This window comes from Trypanosoma theileri, assembly GCF_002087225.1.
Source record: "Trypanosoma theileri isolate Edinburgh chromosome Unknown TM35_Tth_1_V1, whole genome shotgun sequence".
NCBI lineage: Eukaryota > Euglenozoa > Kinetoplastea > Trypanosomatida > Trypanosomatidae > Trypanosoma > Trypanosoma theileri.
The window spans coordinates 1,107,254-1,125,639 of NW_021639843.1; the positions used below are offsets into that span (position 1 = coordinate 1,107,254).

Here is an 18,386-nt window from a genome sequence, read left to right on the forward strand (position 1 = left end):
TGCGCTCGTGCTGCTTCAAAGGCCTGTAGAAAATCTTGGTTTCGCGGCATGTGAAACCTAATTATGGAGGTACGCAAATTTTCCCAGTCCAAACAGTGATCCTCCCCTGTACGTATCTTGAGTGCATCATGTTCTAAGGTTAACATACCTTCGACGGTATAAGTTAAATGGGGAGCGTGCGATGGTCGCATTTCAAATGTAAACGCTGTTGGTCCGTTGTGGCACACAAAGTCTTTGAATGCTTGTGTGCATGTCCTCCATTCTACTGATGAATAAGAGGGACGAGTCGTACTCAACATTTTCCTTCCTTGTAAACTTACTTTTTTCAGAAACTTACTGTTAGGCAGACTGTAAAGATAAAAGAAATAGAATTTGGTTTACCAAAACCCATAAATCTGTAGTTCCAAAAAGTAAGGCTTTGCCATTCTTATCGCAAGCTTTCAATAATAAAAAAAAAAGAAAAAAGAAAATTTCTTTGCAGTGTACATGATTGTAAGTGAGGATGTAAAATTATTTCTTTAAAAAATTGCACAGTTCATTATATCAGGTACTGTGCTTCTCTAGATGAGAAGATGATTGAAAGAACATAGTTCGGTATCTGCAACAGATAGTGTAAAATAATTTACAAACAACTTCACGTTCATTGATCAAAGGCCATCCTTCTAAGGCTTCTTGAGTGATCGCTGATGCCTCATCCGTACCTAAGATATCTCGCGTCATGAAATAGACATCCGTTAAAATATTAGTAGAGTAAATAGGAAGATAATTTGATGAAATAGATGCCATACGGTGTTTCTGAAGTAATGATTCCATAAGCGCAAGCTGTACCTGCAAGGTCTTAGTCATACCGAATGGCACTAATTCTTCTCTTTTTAAGAGTTTAGCTATATCATTCCGATCACCTTCGTGGGAATGTTTTACCATTGGTTTGCTTACAATATCATGATCCATCCTCATACACTGATTTTGGTGTTTATGATGTTCAGTATGATAATGTGCGGGCAAAGCGGAAGAAGTGGAAGAAGCACTCGACTGAGGAGTTGCTTCCCCCATAAAGGCTTTCAATAATGGTTCAGAAAATGTAGAGGATTCAATACATCCATGTACAAAATGACTTCTTGACTTGTTATTCGTAATATTAGAACATACAATTGCTGAATTCATAGCTTTTATGTTATCATTCTTTTTTTCTTTATTTTTTCTTTTCCTCTTTTTCTCTATTTTTTCATCATCATCCTCATCCTCCTCCTCTTCCTCTGCCTTTATCTTTCCACCATATGGATTTAAGAGGTTTGATGAAACTTGAACTCCTTTCTCTAACCGCAGAAAAATATGAGTATCATTTACGTTTTCAATACCACTAGTATTAACTCCTTTATCTACTTCAGGAACTCTTTTAACATACCGAGACTCTCCTTGATCCATTGATTTCAGCTTTAACGCAATCCCATACCCCTCCTCCTCCTTCTTCTTTTCCTCTGGTAACCATCTTTCTCTTGTTGGTGAAATAAGTCCTTTTTTTGCTTCTTTTTCTTTTTCTTGTATTTTTCTAATATAATTTCTTTCTTTTTCCAGTTCAAGCATACTCTTTAGCATTTGATCACGCTCAGTATGCGCAGCCTTTAACTGTGTTGATAAGTATTCAATTTGAAAATCCTTCTCCATTGCCTCTTGCTGCCATTTCACATCTTCAGAGGACTCTGTATACCACTTGGAAACCTTTTCCTCAAGATTTATGATTTGTCGCCTTAATTCCGCAGCGTCTGCCTGACTTGTAGAGGCAGTATGCTCAGCCGACTGACGTTCCATCTCACTAGCCGCATACAAATTTTGCCACTGACGACACTCATTACGTAGTTCTTGTAGTTGCTGTGAGAATATTTCTGTGTCATTCACTACAGTAGATGGTAGTGTTTCGGGTATATTCAGAACTGCAGAGGATTTTACAGCTCTCTTCCAATGTAAAATATGAGATGTATCTGCACCACAAGCAAGAATTTCAGTATTACGAACTGCACATACAGAATGTGGGATCCTTTCACCAATATCATCATCAAGCACACCTCGCTCAACAATAACTAAGGAATCAGATTCATATTGCCATTTCCAAAAAAATATTTCACGTGAAGAACTCAAAGTACATAAACCATTTATCCAAGGAACCCTGGTTATAGCACATATTGCAGCAGTATGTTCAAAGTATTGAGCAATATGTATAGCTCCTTTCACTGTCCATAGAATGATATCCCCATTTTCCAATCCACTCACCACAAATGATGCTTGTAGTGAATATTTAAAAAGTGTTAAAACTGTTACAGCACAAGAACCTGCTGTACGAAGAATACATGACGTCTTTGCATCCCATTTAGTATCTTTTACATCTAGTATCAGAAGAACACCAGTTGAATATCCAAGCCAAATAGTTGAATCATGAATAAGAAAAGAAGAAATTTCATCATATGGAGAAAGAAACATAGTTGTGTTATGACCGCAAACATATCTCGGTATACACTTTTCTACCTGATCTACGATATTTTCAGCTTTACTTATACGACCAATTGAAGCCCATAAAATTACTTGTGGTGGGGCACTATTCGTCATGGCAATAAGAGAATCTCCATCGGTTTGCAATTCCTGTATGCCTGTGATTCCTTCTAGTGATAAGTGATAAAGAAATTGTAAATGTACATGTTGTCCATCCCTACGATGAGCCCGGTAGCATTCTACACCATTTACCCCACCAAACCAAACCAGGGAACTATGTGGCACCACATCAATGGCGCTCGCAACACACATGGCGTTTATTTGTCGTTTACGCATAAGAAGAACACTTGGATCTTGTGCTGACCACGCCGTAACACAGCCGTCGGGATGCACCGCCAAGAGAGCTAATTCCCTGGTATCCATAAGCTCTACCGGGGCAATGCAAACGACAGCATCTTCCCAAACAGGAGAATAATCCACAGTAGGAGCATCCATCGTGCCTAGAAATAAAAGCTAACAGGTGTCTCTCTTTTCCTAGACACCCTAATAGTTGATTAATATGATTGTTGTAATTATATTATTAAAGGAAGTACAAGAAGAAAAAAGAAAAAGAAAAAGAAAAAAACACCACGTAATTATTATATTATGTATATAAATATCAAAATAATACAATTCCAAAATTTCCTGTTTAACCCCTTTTACTCCTTCGGGTAAGTATTGCAAAAAGAAATAAAAATTATGAAAAAGTATGAAAAACAAAAAAGAATGGTTAAATGCTAAGACTCAATACCCATTTTCTCCCATCTCGCCTTGTTTTCTTTTCCTTTCATCCAGTATTCGCATGCGCATTTTTTTTTTTTGTTTTTTTCTACGCTTGCTATCTAGATGCGGCTGGGGTAGAGGTAAACGCGAACACGCCTGCCGATTGCGGATGCTGGCACAGCGGCGCCGTTGAACTTCACGCGAACAGCACCTGAACCACCATGTGGACGTGTCACACGGCCCCAAATGGCGCGTGTGTTGCTGCGACGAGCGGGTGCTTTGCTCCAGCGCACACAGCGCTTCATCTTGTATCCGTGATAGACGTAGCACACACGCTTGCCAACATACCAGGCGGCGTCATCCTTTGTGTTGACGTTCTCAACGCGCACAATAGCGGTGTTCTTGTTCTGACCGTGGAGTCCCCTTGTGTAGCCCGCGAGGGTGCCCTTCATGTAGAGACGTGGGGACTTGCGGTTGCGTCGCACCGTAGATGTCTTCTTGGTCAACTGTTGGATTTTCTTGGAGCGGTTCGCCGCGAGGGAACCAGAGAAGCTCTTCGACATGGCCATTTTCTTTTCTTTTCTTGTGTGGGTTTTAGTTCTTGTTGCTTCCGTGGAGCAGAAGATTGGTATGGTCGCGTAAGCTTAGCTAGAGATGGGGGTAAAACCAAAAATTAAGAAGAGTAATGTAATAAGCAGAATAAGAAAAACAAAAAGAAATAAGAATGAAGAGAAAGAAGAATTTTTTTTTTTTTTTGTACAATAAGAAAAAAAAAAACATATGAACGGAAAAGACAAAGTCCAAGAGTACGAGAAACAACGAACAAAAAAATACACCAGCGTAATACGTACCGCAGCAGAAGCTGGAACATGCAGAAAAGTTACATCATCGGAAGAGAGAGGGAGAGCGAGAAAATAGAATAATAATAATAACATTAATAATAATAATAATAATAATAATAATAATAATAATAATAATAATAATAACGCATGTGACAATTATCTTTCAGCACGGAAGATGAAAGAAGAAAGAAAAAAAAAAAAAAGGAAAATGACAACAAAAAGGAAGGCAATCCTATACTAAAATCTACGACAGGGAACATGTTGCTCTGGAACGAAAAGCACTACAAAGACAATGCCACTTACGCAAAAGTATCACCAAACAAAAACAACGACAATACTTCATTCAATCACCCAAAACTCCAGAGAAATTTTTTGCTTCTCCTCATGTACATTAGAAAGAAAAAAAGAAAACCAGAGCACTTGCACAAATAATGAAGAGGCTGCTACTAGTGATGCCTACCAATACTCCCAGAACTAGAGCCATCCTAAGGATATCAAAAATGATAAAAGGAAAATGGTACAATTGGAGAAAGTGTTAAGCAGAAAAAAAAAAGGGATATACCTTTAAAAGTTCCTCACATGCCCATTCTTCTTCCTTTTTGTATTTATTTTTTCATCATTTTTTTTTTTTTTCTTCTTAACAGTACTTTTCTTTCTTCCTCTTTTTCTTCTTCCTTCTTCACTCCTTCCTTCCTTTTGTTTTCTTTTTCTTTCATTTTTTCTTCTTTTTTTTTCTTTGCTTCCCTGATTGCTTTCTTTTGTGCTTTTTTCACCTTAATTGCGTCACTCTTTTTTCTTTCCCCCTTTTTCCTTTTTACTAACCCTTCCTCAATGTCTCCTGTTGCTGCCAGCAACATTAATCATAACAACACCATTACCATTACCATTACCACAGCATCATACCTGCGACAAGTGCCACTCTGTCTCCTCTCTAGCTATTACTAGATCCATAGCTGACACCCCTTCTCCCTCTATTACTATTCTTACTATTGTTGCTATTACCGCTACTCTTGCTATCATCCACTCCCCGCGTTTCGAGCAGTGTGGCACAGAGCAACGGCACCGACTCGCGTGCGTCTGCCATTTCTTCCTCGTGCCGCTCGAGCACTAGTGTGCGTGTGCGATAGTGAGTATACGCAGAGCGAAGCGAGAGACCAATGGCGAGTGTCAAATACATTAGGCCGGCGTTGCGACAGGCGGTGGCCTTCTCGTCCAAATCCCACTCCCGCTGCACGGCGACGACAGCGAAAGAAGCGATGCGGCAATGCATCAGCCACGCGATGAGGAACGCCGTCACTGCAGTGGTGTAGGCAAAGGCAATGTACGCACAAACACGACCAGACATACGTTTGTGTGTGTGTGTGTGTGTGTTTTTTTTTTTTTGTATTATTATTACTATGTGAATGTCTGTGTGTATAGGTCTCTGTTTCTATGTGTGAGTGTGCAGGTGTTCTCGTTCACACCCACTCCCTTCAGACCACGCACAGAAAAACAGAGAAATATAAAGATATAAAAAAGGATTTAACGAGCGGCACAGACGCCCACTTCGTTAATCACCCTGCTATGAATCAAACTAAAAAGTGAAGAAAAAAGGGAAATATGAAGGGAAGGAATAAAAGAATAGAAGGGAGAAGAAAAAAAAAAAAGAAAAGAGAAGAAGAAAGAAAAAAAAATTAACAAAATAAAAGAGAGAGTGAGAGAGAGACTCACTGCCATCAAGATGCTGATCAGTCATATCTGTCAGTTTTTTTTTTTTCTTGCTTTTCTCATCATTCATTGGTGCTATTGTTCTTGTTTTTTTTCGCTATTTGCGCCCGAGATCACGTCACAACAGTAAGAGGTACAGAGAAAACAAATGCCAGAACGAATCTCAGACATAGAGCTACTACTTAAGGATATTTCCCAAAAGAGTAACGGGTGATCTTCGTCAACTGAGAATTCAATACATTAACAGAACAGAAAGCATATACAAAAAAAGAAAAACAGCGCATAGTATAACACAATAATAAAGAAAGAAAAAAAAAAAAAAACACATTGAGCTTAATCAAGCAAAGCCGTTTATGTTTAAAAAGTTCTTTCTGAGAATGCCAGAAAAAAAAAAAAAAAAGAGAACTGCCCAGAAGAGGAAAAAAAAAAAAAAACCACAACAACTACAACTACAGCTACAACAACAAGAACAACAACAACAAGGGCATAAAGAAGAAAAGAAAAAAGAAAAACATGAAAAAAAGAAAGCAACTAGCGCCTATCCAATTCCTCAACATCTGAGTCACTGTCCTTGTAACCAAGAAGACCTTGCTGGTCACGCGGCACTACTCTACGGCAGTTTTGGTGCGCATGATACTGCAGTCGGCAGAACACCATTCTACATGGACCTCGCAATAAATCCCACAAAGGCGCCAATACCACCAGAACAAAAAAGAAAAAAAAGTATATCCCAGCACGCCGGCATGCCATTGCCTTTATCCTCAGATCCCATCCTCGCTCAACGGCTGGTATGTGAAATACCGCCAAGTTTGTTGAGTCCATTATCCACGCAAATAAAAATGCCAATATCATATTCAGGGCACAAAAAGCTAACAGAACAGTCCTAAGCAAAGAAAATGTACACCATAGCCGCGATGTAATAACCCGCATAAGTCCTATGGGCATAACTAAAGAAATAATAAAGAATCCTAAATTCCAATAAGGTACTTCCACCCAATTCACCTAAAAAAAAAAAGTGAAAAGAAATAAATAAAAAAGAGGCAGAGAGGCACACATAATATACGTCAGAAATACAAAAAAAAAACATTTTTCTTTCAAAGATGTATTCTCAAACCTCTTCATAGAAAAATGTGTTTATACATATACATATATACGGGTATAATTATACAGTGCACAGAAAATGATTGCTATGTGTGTAGGGGGCAAAAGAATAAATTAAAACACACAAACAAAAAAAAAACATCAGCAAATAATATGAATTACTCTACGCCAGGGTTTTATGATCTACAGAAACATCAGAGAAAGAGGATGGATATAAAGTTAGCCACATAGAAAACTTCTCATCGATTTTTGTCAAACGATCCTTCAGAAAGAGACGCCATGCACTATCCTCTGAAGTGACGTTAGATAATTGGGAAGGAATCGCACACCTCTCATTTTCTCCTTTCAAGGAAGAATCCTGCAGATTTTCATCACCTTTTCCACCCAAACTCTCCATCGCCTCTACGCGAAAACTAAGCCCATCCTCATCATTCCACTTCCCAACACGTACAAGTTGAATTTCATCCCCAATATCCAGTTCAATTGGTCCTGCCTCATACAATACATTTCCTACTCGAACTGAAAAGCATTGTGAGTTCCATTTTGACATCAACAAACTAGAAACTCGTCGATCACTAGAAATCCTCAACGTTACTTCAGCAACTCTTTGCTCATCTCGCACTAATACGGCCTTTTCACCATCATTTCGGAGCATGACAGCATCCCAGTTTCCAAAACAGGTACGCAACACAACGAACCCCTTTGAATTATCACGCATTACCCCAGACCCTCTAATCATAGGGCTTAAAAAAAAAAAAAAAAAGAGAGAAAGGAAAAGAAGAGAAAAGGGGAAAAAAAAAGAAAAAGAAAGGTTACAAATAACAATAAAATATGGCAGCAGAAGAAGAAAAAAAAAAAAAAAGATGAATACAAGTATTACTGTGTTATCAACGATATCTTTTTTTTTCTTTTTGCATTTCTTCTCTTCTTCAATAGAATCAAAACACGAAGAAAAATGCACAGAAAAATAAAAAAAACTTTCAGCATCAGTGATGTACATAGTCACAAAAAGGTGGGGAATCCAATACCTCTCCTACACCATCGCCTCATATTACATGCATTTTGTTCACAGCGAATAGCTGCTCCACAAGAATCATATCCCCCAAGAAAAAATGTTAAGAGAGGAAAAAAGAAGTGTTAAAACATTGTCTTTTTTTTTATTTTATTTTCTTTTCTTTTTTTCCCTTCTCTCCTCTTAACTATATCTTCTCAAGGAATCAGTGCGTCACAGAAAGGTGGTTAGACTTTACATTGGTCTTTTTCTTTCCACTAGATACCTGATCTACCGGAATATGTCCGCCCATAACTCGGTTTTGCATTTCCCTAGCCTGATAGTGCTCTACTTGACTTCGGTAAAAACGTGATGATTGAACCATAGGTGTGGGTTTAAATGGCACAAGGGCACCAAATGGTTTAGGAACACTTAATCCATCATCAGGAATATAAGCATTTGGCCGTTGTTCTGCAGTCGTAATTAACGTTTTTGATGCTGCTGTTGCCTCTGCCTCTTTTTCCTTCCGGTGTCTTAACATATCGGCGTAACGACGTCTACTTTCTATCTCCCGCAGGTATCGCTCTTCTGCTTCAGCAAAAGGTGCTTCACCTTGCTGCATATTACGTTCAGCCTCTTCTACTAAACATTCTAGTCGCTGTACATCTTGTTTCAATTGAATGGCAGAAGCCTGAAAAACAGAGAGTTCAGAAACAGTTGCCATCATTTGTCGAGTTTTAGCCCGAATACTACTGTGATGAGAATTCACTTGTTTAGCAAGTGCCAATGTAAATTCACGTCCACTTTTTGCTTGTTCAGTAACTCGTGACGTAAGTTCTGTTACCTCTTCCAAAATAAGATCTTTTTCACGAATTCGTTCATTAATAGCATTTACCCTCTCTTCAAGCTCCAGACAACGTTGCTGCAAGTGAAGAAATTCATCTGAAGGTCCTTCAACTCCGCTTCTTGCTAATGTAGAAGCTCCTGGAAGTGTTGTATTAGCGGTATCAGCGTGTTTTCCTTCTACTTCAGTAGGAAACTCTCGTCCTGCTGTTTTTCTTGAAATAACTCTCCATCGGTAAGGGTTTTTAGGATTAGTCAAATCATTTTCAAGTACTTCAATCTTCCATCGTTCATCGTCAATTTCATCTACTAGAGTCTCCAATTGTGCTTCCAACTCTTTTACTTTTGGAACAGACTTCTGAACTACATCTACTTCACGGCGAAGATCAGCAAGTTTAATTTGTAGGGCACGTATTTCATCACGACGAGCATTATCCATAAGAACACCATCACGAATAGCTTTTTCCTGTGCATTTACTCGGGCATACAATACACAAAGTTCATCGTTTCGATCAAGAAGTTGTACACCAGCATAGTTTCGACCTTCAATAACCTCATTATATGTATTTTTCACATCTTCCATATCTTCTTCAAGAGAAGCAATTTGTTCATTTACACGCCTTACTTCATTTTTGATATTTCGTTCTTCATCAGAAACTTTTTCTAAATTCTTTCGTTGTCTATTCTTATCCATACGAAGATTTTTACAGATTTGACGAAGCTCTTGAACTTGTCGTTTTTTTCTTGTTAATTCTGTTTCTTTCAATGCAGATTCACGGCATAATACAGCTAATTCATTTTCAAGAATAGTCTTTTTTTCAGACATTTCTGTCATTTTCTGTGTAACAGCTTGAATTTGTGCTGCCTTGTGACTACGTTCACGTTTTATATTTTGAAACATTTCAGTAATAGAATTCAAACGATGTTCTAATTCATCTCGACGTTTACGGACTTCATTTACATGCATTTCTTTCATTCGTAATTCATCTTTCCCCATCTTGATACGACTGTTCTCTCTTGCACAATCACGGTTAAGTTCTTGTCTTCGAACTACTAGCGCTGCTGTTTCACGTCGTTTCACTTCTTCCTGTAATGCTCTTCCATTAATTTCACTTTTTAAAGCCGCAATATCTTCTCGAACTGCTTCAGCTTTAGCAATAAAGCCTTCTTCACGACTTTGTTCTCTCATAAAAGCACGTGTTCGTAGTTCCATTACCCGCTGTTCATCCTCAAGTCGTTGAGCATTTCTCTTACGTACACCTTGAACACGTTCTATATGTTTTTTAACTTTACCAATATTTTCTTTGATATCTTGTTGCTCTTTTAAAATATTTGCAACTGTATGTTCTAATTCGGTGTATGCTGCACTAGTTCGCTCCATTTCACGATGTACATGTTCTACATTTCCTAGTTCTGTTTCTCTGGCTATATGAGTCGTCTTAATAAGTTGTTCTAGTTGTGCAATACGTTGCTGATATCCTTGACGTGCCTCTAGTTCCATCTCGAGTGAAGTATTTAATGTATCAATTGTGATACGTTTAGAATCAATTTGAGCTTTCAGTTTTCGCAAATTAGCCTGAGCTTGTGTATAATCTGTATTTCGGGTATTTTTCTTTAGTTCTAGTTTTGCTATCATATCCATTTGAACCTGTAATTTTTCATCTAGAGCACTTAATTCAAGTTGTGCAGCTTGATAACTTTTTATAACAATTTCTGTTTGTTTCATCGCTCGTTCAGGAGCCTTTTCAACATTTGTTAACTGTTTTGTTGCATCTGCCATAATTTCATTCCAGTGTCGTAATTTCTCTTTACATTCTGTTTCTTCTGCAAGTATTTCATCCCGTTTGGCTCCAATTGTTTGTAATTCCGTTGTCATATCTTCAATTTCCTTCCCCATGGCATTCATCTCTGCCTGAAGGGCTTCCATGCGAGGCCGCAGTCGTGCCTCTTCCGCGGCGAGAGCGTCCTCCCGCTCCAGCAGCATTGTGTGTTTCTTCCGATCAAACTCGAGGGCCTCCACCTGCAGAATACTTTCCCGCTCCTGCGCCTCTGAGAGTTCATTCTCCGCCTCCATGAGGACTTTCTTGAGGCGCTGAATTTCCGTATCATCCTCCACGGCCACAGTGCCTCGGGCTGCGATGCGCTCCTTCTCCGTATCTAGTTCCTTCCGCAGCTGTCGAGCCCGTTTTAAGAGGAAGTTATCACGTTTGTAGACAACCAATACGCGGTTGTGAAGTTCCTTAAACTTTTGTTTAAGATACTCCGCACGTTCTTCAATAATCCGTCCCTCCTCTACAAGTGTGTTGAGGACCAACACCGCGGAAGAATGTGACACATCTGTGGCATCGTCAAACAGCTGAACAACATCAGTCATCTCAAACAAGGGTTCAGATTTGTACTAGGCTTTCTTTCACACTTCTCTCACTCTCATACAGACACACTGCGAGAGCGAGAGAGAGAATAGGGGGAGACAGAGCGATATCAAAGAAAAATACGCCAATTACCACGTACACAGACACCCCTATGAATACCGAAATAAGAAAAAAAAAAAGAAAAAAAAAAAGGAAGANGATGTTAAGAGAGGGATATGAAATTATTGAAGTTTGAAAGGTTTACGGGAAACTACGAGAAATATTGTTTTGGGAAACGGTTTTTTTTTTTTTCGATACATGTTGAGATTCCCTGTAAAGGAAGAGAAAAAAAAAAACGTCGGCTTTTTTATTTGTTTATTAACAAATTAAAAAAAAAAAAAAAGGAAATCAAAAAAAAAAAAAAATAGAATAACAAAAAAAAAGAAAAACAAGAAGTATTATAAATTAAAAAATAGATTACAACGGTTAAATATGAGGTTATTATTTTTTTTTTTTTAGGAGTAAATATTTTCGAAGAAACAGGGTAAATGTTGATGTAGACTTAACAGCAATTATAACAACAAGGATAAGAAGTCGATGAAAAACATACAAAGTAGTCATACTGCAATTTATCTCTTATTGCATATTGGACGTTGCTTGCACAAAGTAAGGGATACATGAACAGGAAGTCCCTTTCCCAACTCCCTTGTTCCAGCAGCACCAATCCGATTTTCATTCAAGTTTAAGAAGAAAGTAGGTGGCCTTCGTGATGATGTTTCTTGAAAGGTAACAGTATCTGTATCAACTGGTATACAAGGTTGAGGACGTTGTCGCAGCAATGGAGCAATACAGAGAGCACCATTATCATCCAATGAAATACCTCTCAGAATCAAGGCACGAATTTGATCATTCTGACTTAATGCATTTAAAAGAAATAATGCCCCACAATTACCGATCCGACGATTATAGCTCAAATCCAACACTTCAAGAACTGTCGTTGTTTTTTCTGATGATTTCTCATTACGCAAATTTAATAAATCAGTAAGTGTTGCTACATCGTCTTCATCCATATCATTACGAGACAAATCAAGTAGACGTAATGTACTTCGGTGGTGATACAATTTTGGAAAAAAGAGATGAAGACCAGTAGGACGATCACATCCAATTTGAAGACGAAGATGACGTAAGGGATTTTTCATGTAGGAAACATCAAAGTATGATGCAGCTCGCTTACATTCATCATGACCAAAACGACATTTAACTATTTCAAGAAAGTCTGATCGTGGTAATGTATGCATAATCCTGTAAATGGGGTCAGAAGTAGGAGATTTCTCAGTTGGAAAATCTTTCCCTTGTATACTTTTTAAAGAAGACCCATCATTTACAATACTTGAAACTGAATCAGAAACTACTGCAATAACAGATGTAGAATTGGTAATATGATCACTAGTAGTAATAGTATTAGTAGGACTAGTAGTAGTAGTAGCAACCCCGTTGCCACTTTTAAGAGATTCTACGATCTTTTCTTCTAAGGGGGGTTGCGGTCGTTTTCTACCATTTTTAGGCTTACTATTCTTTCCTACCTGATGTTCACTCCTTTTTGCCTTTTTCACTGTACTCATTACCCGCACAATGACGCTCAAGAAAGTTTTTTTTTATTTTTCCCCTCACCTACAAAGGGAAGAAGTCTACGACAGGAAATAAAAATAAAAGAAAATTAAAAGTTCATAAATTTGGAGAAAGAATGAAAGAAAGAAAAAAAGCAAAAGAGAAAAAAAAATAATAATATAATGTTAAGAATAGCAAATATGCAAGAAACCCAATTCACTATATTTTTCCGTTTTTTTTTTTTTTTTTCTTTCCTTGACACACTCAATTCTTGCCACTTATTTCTCTTGTTTCTTTTGTGGTTACTTATAATATATAACTGTCGCTATGGTTAACCTACTCTGTCATTGCCTTGCCCCGTGATATGGGTGAACCACGGATACCTTGCGAATAGAGGTTACGAGTGTTAAAGCTTCCTCTAGCCATGGCATACCACTGTTAGTAGTATTACCATTTTTCTTATTAGCACCGCTACTGACACCACCACCACCACCACCACCACCACGTACGACATCAGTAAGAGGAACTTGTTGATTTCTCTGATAAGACACATTCACTGACCATACAGAAACTGCACCATCTGTGTGAGCAGTAATAAAACGCGTCCCATTAGTGTTCCATGAGAGTTGTGTCACCTCTTCCATGGAAACAGTCGCCTTTGCCATTAAGATGAGTTGGTCCCCTGCTGAAGTTTGTACTCCACCACCTAAAGGAGGACGCTTAAAAAAGAAGAGAGACACTTGATAAGAGAAAACTGCAGCAAGTACAAGAAAACTACGACCTGCGCCTGGTGACCATGAAACCTGTCGAAGACATCTTCCACGACCGGAAAAAGGTTCTGAAACATATGCTACAGCTCCAATATTTTTTCCATTACCAGTGACGTTTAAAACACGAAAAACCCCTTCTTCATCACCTACTACAAGTAAAGTTCCAGTTTCATCCCATTCACAGCAAGTGTATCCTTTAATACTTCGATTTCTATTCTCTAATGGATTTGACGAAGTATCCTTATCTTCTTGGGAGTACGTACTTACAGGGGACCACACATTACCTTCATTTTCTATAACTTGTGCAAAGATCATAACCTTTCCCTTCGCACATGCGCATGCCATAGTAAAATGAAGAGAAAACGATGCCGAGATACAATCTGGTACAGTCAGCACATCATCTAAAGACCAATGACCATGGGCTTGACGATAGAATCGCACCTGTTTTCCTCGACAAACACAAGCCAAATACATCCCGTATTGCCACGGTGCCCAAGCAAGACAGGTACAGGGATAACGCAGGTGTTCAATTAAGAGAATAGAGCTTGCAGGATCCCACTTTAAATGTTCTTCATCAGTTAATAAAGCTTCCTCAACGGGCATGTTACGCGTCGACATTACAAATACTTCATTTTTTGAAGTTGAAATAGCCAGTAATTTTCCGTGATTGTTGTGTTCCATAGCAATAATTACGGTATCATGTGCGGTAAAGTGAAAGAGAGGACGCATAAAATTTGATGAGCAACAGCCAGTTGATGATGTGGGAACACATGATCCATTTATTAGTGTTCCTGCTGAATTTCTATTAGGCAGAGTTGAAGGTGTATGCACTAGTGTCATTGGTAAAGCTGTAGAATCGTGGGAAACGCTATTCATTGTTTTTTTTTTTTCTTTTCAGTTTTAGCTGTTTTTTCTTTTTTTTTCTTTTCTTTTTTCTTTCCCTAGTAAAGAGAAAAGACGGAGAACGAGAAAAAAAAAAAAGAATTTTTCCCACAAGGTTGAGAATATGCGAGGTAGAAGGATACTCCAGCATAAGAAGAATAATAAAAAAAAAAAAAAACATACAAAATGTCAACTGTTCATCAAGCATACATACATACATACATACACACACACACACGCAGAAAGAAAAAAAAAGAGGGAAAAAGAAAAAGATAAGAAAACAACGGAATGAAAGAAGACTCACGAAGAAAAAAGGTGGAAGAGTGACGCATCACCATAACCAAGCATCAGCAAGAGCACAAGTCATCAACGCATGCAAAATAGATAATAAAAAAAAAAAAAGAGAAGAAAATCAACAACAAAAAAGCGGAATTCTCTCATCCAACCTTGGAGCAGAAGCTGAGCGATGGACTGACACGGAAAATGAATACAGGTACACACACACACACATACACATACACATGATAAGTGAAAAGAAAAGAAAAGAAAAAGAGTGTGTGTATGTATGTGATAGAAAAAGAGAGAAAAAAAAAGAAGAAAAAGAAGGGGGTAAAATAAAAGAAAAAATAAATAAATGAAAACTAAGAAAGCACCTAATCAGGACGACTCAACCATACCAGAAGTTAAGAAGCAAAAAAACTGAACAGGAGATAATAAAAGATGAGCCAAATCATACGTCTTACAAAGTCTCTCTTTTATTCTTCTTAGCGTGGTGATCTTTCTTCAAATGTCTCCCTTTTATGTTGACTGTGTATTTTTTTTTTTTTTTTTCTTCTTCGTTAAAGAGAGACCAAATATTTTGTGTTGTCAAACAAATAGAGTTGTGGTTGCCACTTTACGGTTTCTCTTCGTTGCCCTTACCCCCACTTCATCTATGTAATTCTTCAGTTTCCTTGACTAACTCCCTTGGTTGTCCATAAAGAGACATAAAATCAAGAGAAACCTTCTCAAAGTTTTGTACGTAACTCTGTATCTCCACTATACACGCTTTTATTTCTAAATTTTGGCTTGATAGTGTTTTTTTTTTTTTATTTTTTTTTCTTATGTTTTCACATCTTTTTTTTTTCTGCGTTCTTGCATTAAAGTTTGTCATGTTTCATCATATTACCTTTCCTGCTCACGTTGTTGGAATACTTTTTTTTTTTTCTTTCTTGCCTGCGAAGCCTTGTGAAACTTGTACACGTAGAGATGGAAAGAAATGGGATGTCATACATCGTAAATCCATCTTCATCTTCGCATCGACGTCCACACGGCCACCTTTTTTGCCTTTGCTGTTCTTGTTATGACTATTATTATTATTATTATTATTATTATTACTATTATTATTAGTGCCGTTAGATTCACCTTCCCGGTAGCATCACATTGTGCATTGCCTACAACGGAATGACAAGAAGCTATACAAACCCACACAACTCTCACAGACCCTTTAATGATATACAAAACGTGAGAAAAAAAAAAGGAAGCAGATAATAACAATTTCTCTACTTTTCCTTTTGTTTCACTTATTCTTTCATCGTGTTTTTTTTTTTTTTTTTCTCTTTCACTTGTTCTTATCGACGCCTTCAATCCTTCACTTTTCTTACTTTCCTTTTCCTCTTCATATTGCTTTCATCGCTTATTTCTGGTTTGCTGTCCTTGTTTTTTGTTTTCCTGTCGCAGTTTCCCTTTTGCTTCGGTTTACTCAACCAATGTTTTCATTGCCACACACACACACACAGAGTTATATCCAGACTTCTTTCTGATAGTTTCTCTCCACTGTTATTGTTGTTATTGTTGTTGTTGTTGTTTTGCTTTTTACTGCATTTATTCGTACTTTGTAGATATGTTTTTCTTCTTTTTCCTTCACACAATACATTCGGTTATATACATAAAGGTGTGTGAGGAACATAGGGATAAAGAAAAAACACAGTCAAAGCAAAAAACAAAACAAAACAAAACAAGAGAAAGAAACAAAAAATAAAAATAAGGAAAGAAGAATAGACACAACACAATGCAAACGATGAAGAAAGAAAGAAAAAAAAAAACAGAATTAGTGGGTTAAAAATAAATGGAGAAACAAGAACAGCAACTAAACAAATATAAAAACAACAAACAAAAAGAACAACAGAGAAAGAAAACAGAACAAAAAAAAAAAAGAGGCAGATAAATAATACATTCACTAAGTTCCTAGGCGCTCTTTGCGAGAAGAAGAAGATGCGGCGCTTTCAGGACGCCATTCATTCGAATTTGACCCTTTGGCCTTTATATTGATGTAGACACACGTCACGTTGTCTGTACTCCCTTGTCGCAAAGCCTCTTGACATAATCTATCCGTAATTTCCTGCGCTGGCACATTTTCCGCAGCAAGTTGGGAACAAAATTGTACAACTCTATCATACGACATGACATCCCACAGGCCATCGCACCCAATAATAAGAAACTCGTCCTCATCTGTCAGCTTGGTGGATCGAGTTTCAGCATCCGCAATGACACCAGATGGTTTTCCATCTGTGTACTCATCCAACTTGAAGCCGGCATCGCCAATGGCACGAGTTATACCCAAGCTTAGCACTTGTGGATTGAATTTTGGGTGACCCACACGATTACTTATAATACGGCCACCACATGCCTTCACACGTTCCCCTTCCGACACGTTGCAGTGTAGACTGTGTTTTGTTGATAACAATAGTGGAGACCCTGCACGACACAGTACTATCTCAGTATCACCGACATTTCCAGTCACTAGTGTATCGTCAACAATCATAGCAATTGCGCATGTGCTGCCAGATTCAATCTTTTCATTTGCGCACTTGGCGAGGAATACCCTCTCAGCTGTGGCTATCCCAGCACGTATTGCATGCTCGGGGTCTGTCATGACATCCGGTCGACTAAGAATAAACGTGTGTAAGTTATCGCGAAGAAACTCAGCACACTGCGTGCCACCATGGCCATCATATACACCAAAGAAAGGAATGGTTTCAGCAACCATCGCATGCTGATCTTCCATTGTTTTTCGAGATCCCTGCTCTGATGACACTCCGTATTCAAAAATACGCCACACAGACTGCGTAAAGCGAGGACGTTGATGGGACACCGCAGCTGACGTGGCGCTCTCTTTTCTGCCATTGTTGTCCTTGCTCATCCTGCACACCTTCCTCACAACTACCACTAATACTAACACTAATGTTGTTGCCACACAAACTGTGTCCTTGTGGTGTTCCTCTACAGGCTGCACCACAGTTTTCTGGAAGCAACACTACGATTATCTTTTCCACCACACACACACACATATTCAAACAGAGGAGAAAAAAAAAATAATAATGTTTGGGGAGAAGAAAAATAGAAATAAAAAATAGAAATAAAAAGGCAAACGAAAAACAATGAAAAAAAAAAACAGTTATTCCGCAATTGTACATGTTTTTGGGTTGTTTAACTCTTTTTTTTTTTTCACCTTTCTTTACCCTGTGACACTTTTTTTTTTTTTTTTGGAAATATCTGCATTTTTTTTTTACAGAAAAACCTACACAACAGCCTTATCTGCACTCGATTTTGGAGTGGCTATACCCAAAAAAAACTGCAAAAGGTCCTTTGAACGAGACACTGTTTAACTCAAGAAGCACCAGAGAATCTCACAGACACACACACACAAACAACTCCTCGTATTTCGACCTCACACTCGTGGAATGAAAATATGTACAGAATATTTTGCTCGATTCGAGGCTTGTCCCCTTACGATATAAATGGGAAAAGAAAACATCAACACAAGGTTTTTTTTTCCAGTGCATCCAATATCACAATCCAACTCAAATCTTTCCAGCACCCATTATTATTAGTATTGCAGATTAATAATAAAAATAATAAAATTTTCATAAAAACATTCTATGAAACATGAGGTTGTGGTGAGTTAACGGGATAAGAGTCCTTTATGGTCCTGTAGACCTCGGTCATCTCCGCGTTACGCGGAATACGGGGAAGAATGGATGGCAAAAAGCAAAAAAGAAAAAAA

General features: G+C 38.1%; 10 protein-coding genes across 10 annotated transcripts; all 10 read right to left on the minus strand.

Moving 5' to 3' along the window:
• Positions 1–2: 2 nt before the first annotated feature.
• TM35_000015170 (uncharacterized protein) lies at positions 3–299 on the minus strand (the record flags this gene model as incomplete). Its single annotated transcript, XM_029021198.1, has 1 exon — positions 3–299. A coding segment is annotated over one exon (297 nt), but the record flags the coding sequence as incomplete, so codon positions are not given.
• Positions 300–543: 244 nt separating this feature from the next.
• On the minus strand, positions 544–2,979 carry TM35_000015180 (uncharacterized protein; the record flags this gene model as incomplete). Its single annotated transcript, XM_029021199.1, has 1 exon — positions 544–2,979. The coding sequence occupies one exon, from the start codon at positions 2,977–2,979 to the stop codon at positions 544–546; it is 2,436 nt and encodes an 811-aa protein (XP_028887707.1).
• A 386-nt stretch (positions 2,980–3,365) lies between these two features.
• TM35_000015190 (ribosomal protein L35A) lies at positions 3,366–3,815 on the minus strand (the record flags this gene model as incomplete). The annotated part of the gene is made up of 1 exon (XM_029021200.1): positions 3,366–3,815. One exon carries the CDS (start codon positions 3,813–3,815, stop codon positions 3,366–3,368), a length of 450 nt encoding a protein of 149 aa, XP_028887708.1.
• A 1,204-nt stretch (positions 3,816–5,019) lies between these two features.
• On the minus strand, positions 5,020–5,433 carry TM35_000015200 (uncharacterized protein; the record flags this gene model as incomplete). The annotated part of the gene is made up of 1 exon (XM_029021201.1): positions 5,020–5,433. One exon carries the CDS (start codon positions 5,431–5,433, stop codon positions 5,020–5,022), a length of 414 nt encoding a protein of 137 aa, XP_028887709.1.
• An 893-nt stretch (positions 5,434–6,326) lies between these two features.
• Positions 6,327–6,740, minus strand: TM35_000015210 (uncharacterized protein; the record flags this gene model as incomplete). Its single annotated transcript, XM_029021202.1, has 1 exon — positions 6,327–6,740. One exon carries the CDS (start codon positions 6,738–6,740, stop codon positions 6,327–6,329), a length of 414 nt encoding a protein of 137 aa, XP_028887710.1.
• A 319-nt stretch (positions 6,741–7,059) lies between these two features.
• On the minus strand, positions 7,060–7,635 carry TM35_000015220 (uncharacterized protein; the record flags this gene model as incomplete). The annotated part of the gene is made up of 1 exon (XM_029021203.1): positions 7,060–7,635. One exon carries the CDS (start codon positions 7,633–7,635, stop codon positions 7,060–7,062), a length of 576 nt encoding a protein of 191 aa, XP_028887711.1.
• Positions 7,636–8,113: 478 nt separating this feature from the next.
• On the minus strand, positions 8,114–11,104 carry TM35_000015230 (coiled-coil flagellar protein, move backward only 2; the record flags this gene model as incomplete). Its single annotated transcript, XM_029021204.1, has 1 exon — positions 8,114–11,104. One exon carries the CDS (start codon positions 11,102–11,104, stop codon positions 8,114–8,116), a length of 2,991 nt encoding a protein of 996 aa, XP_028887712.1.
• A 606-nt stretch (positions 11,105–11,710) lies between these two features.
• On the minus strand, positions 11,711–12,703 carry TM35_000015240 (uncharacterized protein; the record flags this gene model as incomplete). Its single annotated transcript, XM_029021205.1, has 1 exon — positions 11,711–12,703. The coding sequence occupies one exon, from the start codon at positions 12,701–12,703 to the stop codon at positions 11,711–11,713; it is 993 nt and encodes a 330-aa protein (XP_028887713.1).
• Positions 12,704–13,033: 330 nt separating this feature from the next.
• TM35_000015250 (uncharacterized protein) lies at positions 13,034–14,335 on the minus strand (the record flags this gene model as incomplete). The annotated part of the gene is made up of 1 exon (XM_029021206.1): positions 13,034–14,335. One exon carries the CDS (start codon positions 14,333–14,335, stop codon positions 13,034–13,036), a length of 1,302 nt encoding a protein of 433 aa, XP_028887714.1.
• A 2,224-nt stretch (positions 14,336–16,559) lies between these two features.
• Positions 16,560–17,522, minus strand: TM35_000015260 (putative protein phosphatase 2C; the record flags this gene model as incomplete). Its single annotated transcript, XM_029021207.1, has 1 exon — positions 16,560–17,522. The coding sequence occupies one exon, from the start codon at positions 17,520–17,522 to the stop codon at positions 16,560–16,562; it is 963 nt and encodes a 320-aa protein (XP_028887715.1).
• Between the last annotated feature and the right edge of the window lie 864 nt (positions 17,523–18,386).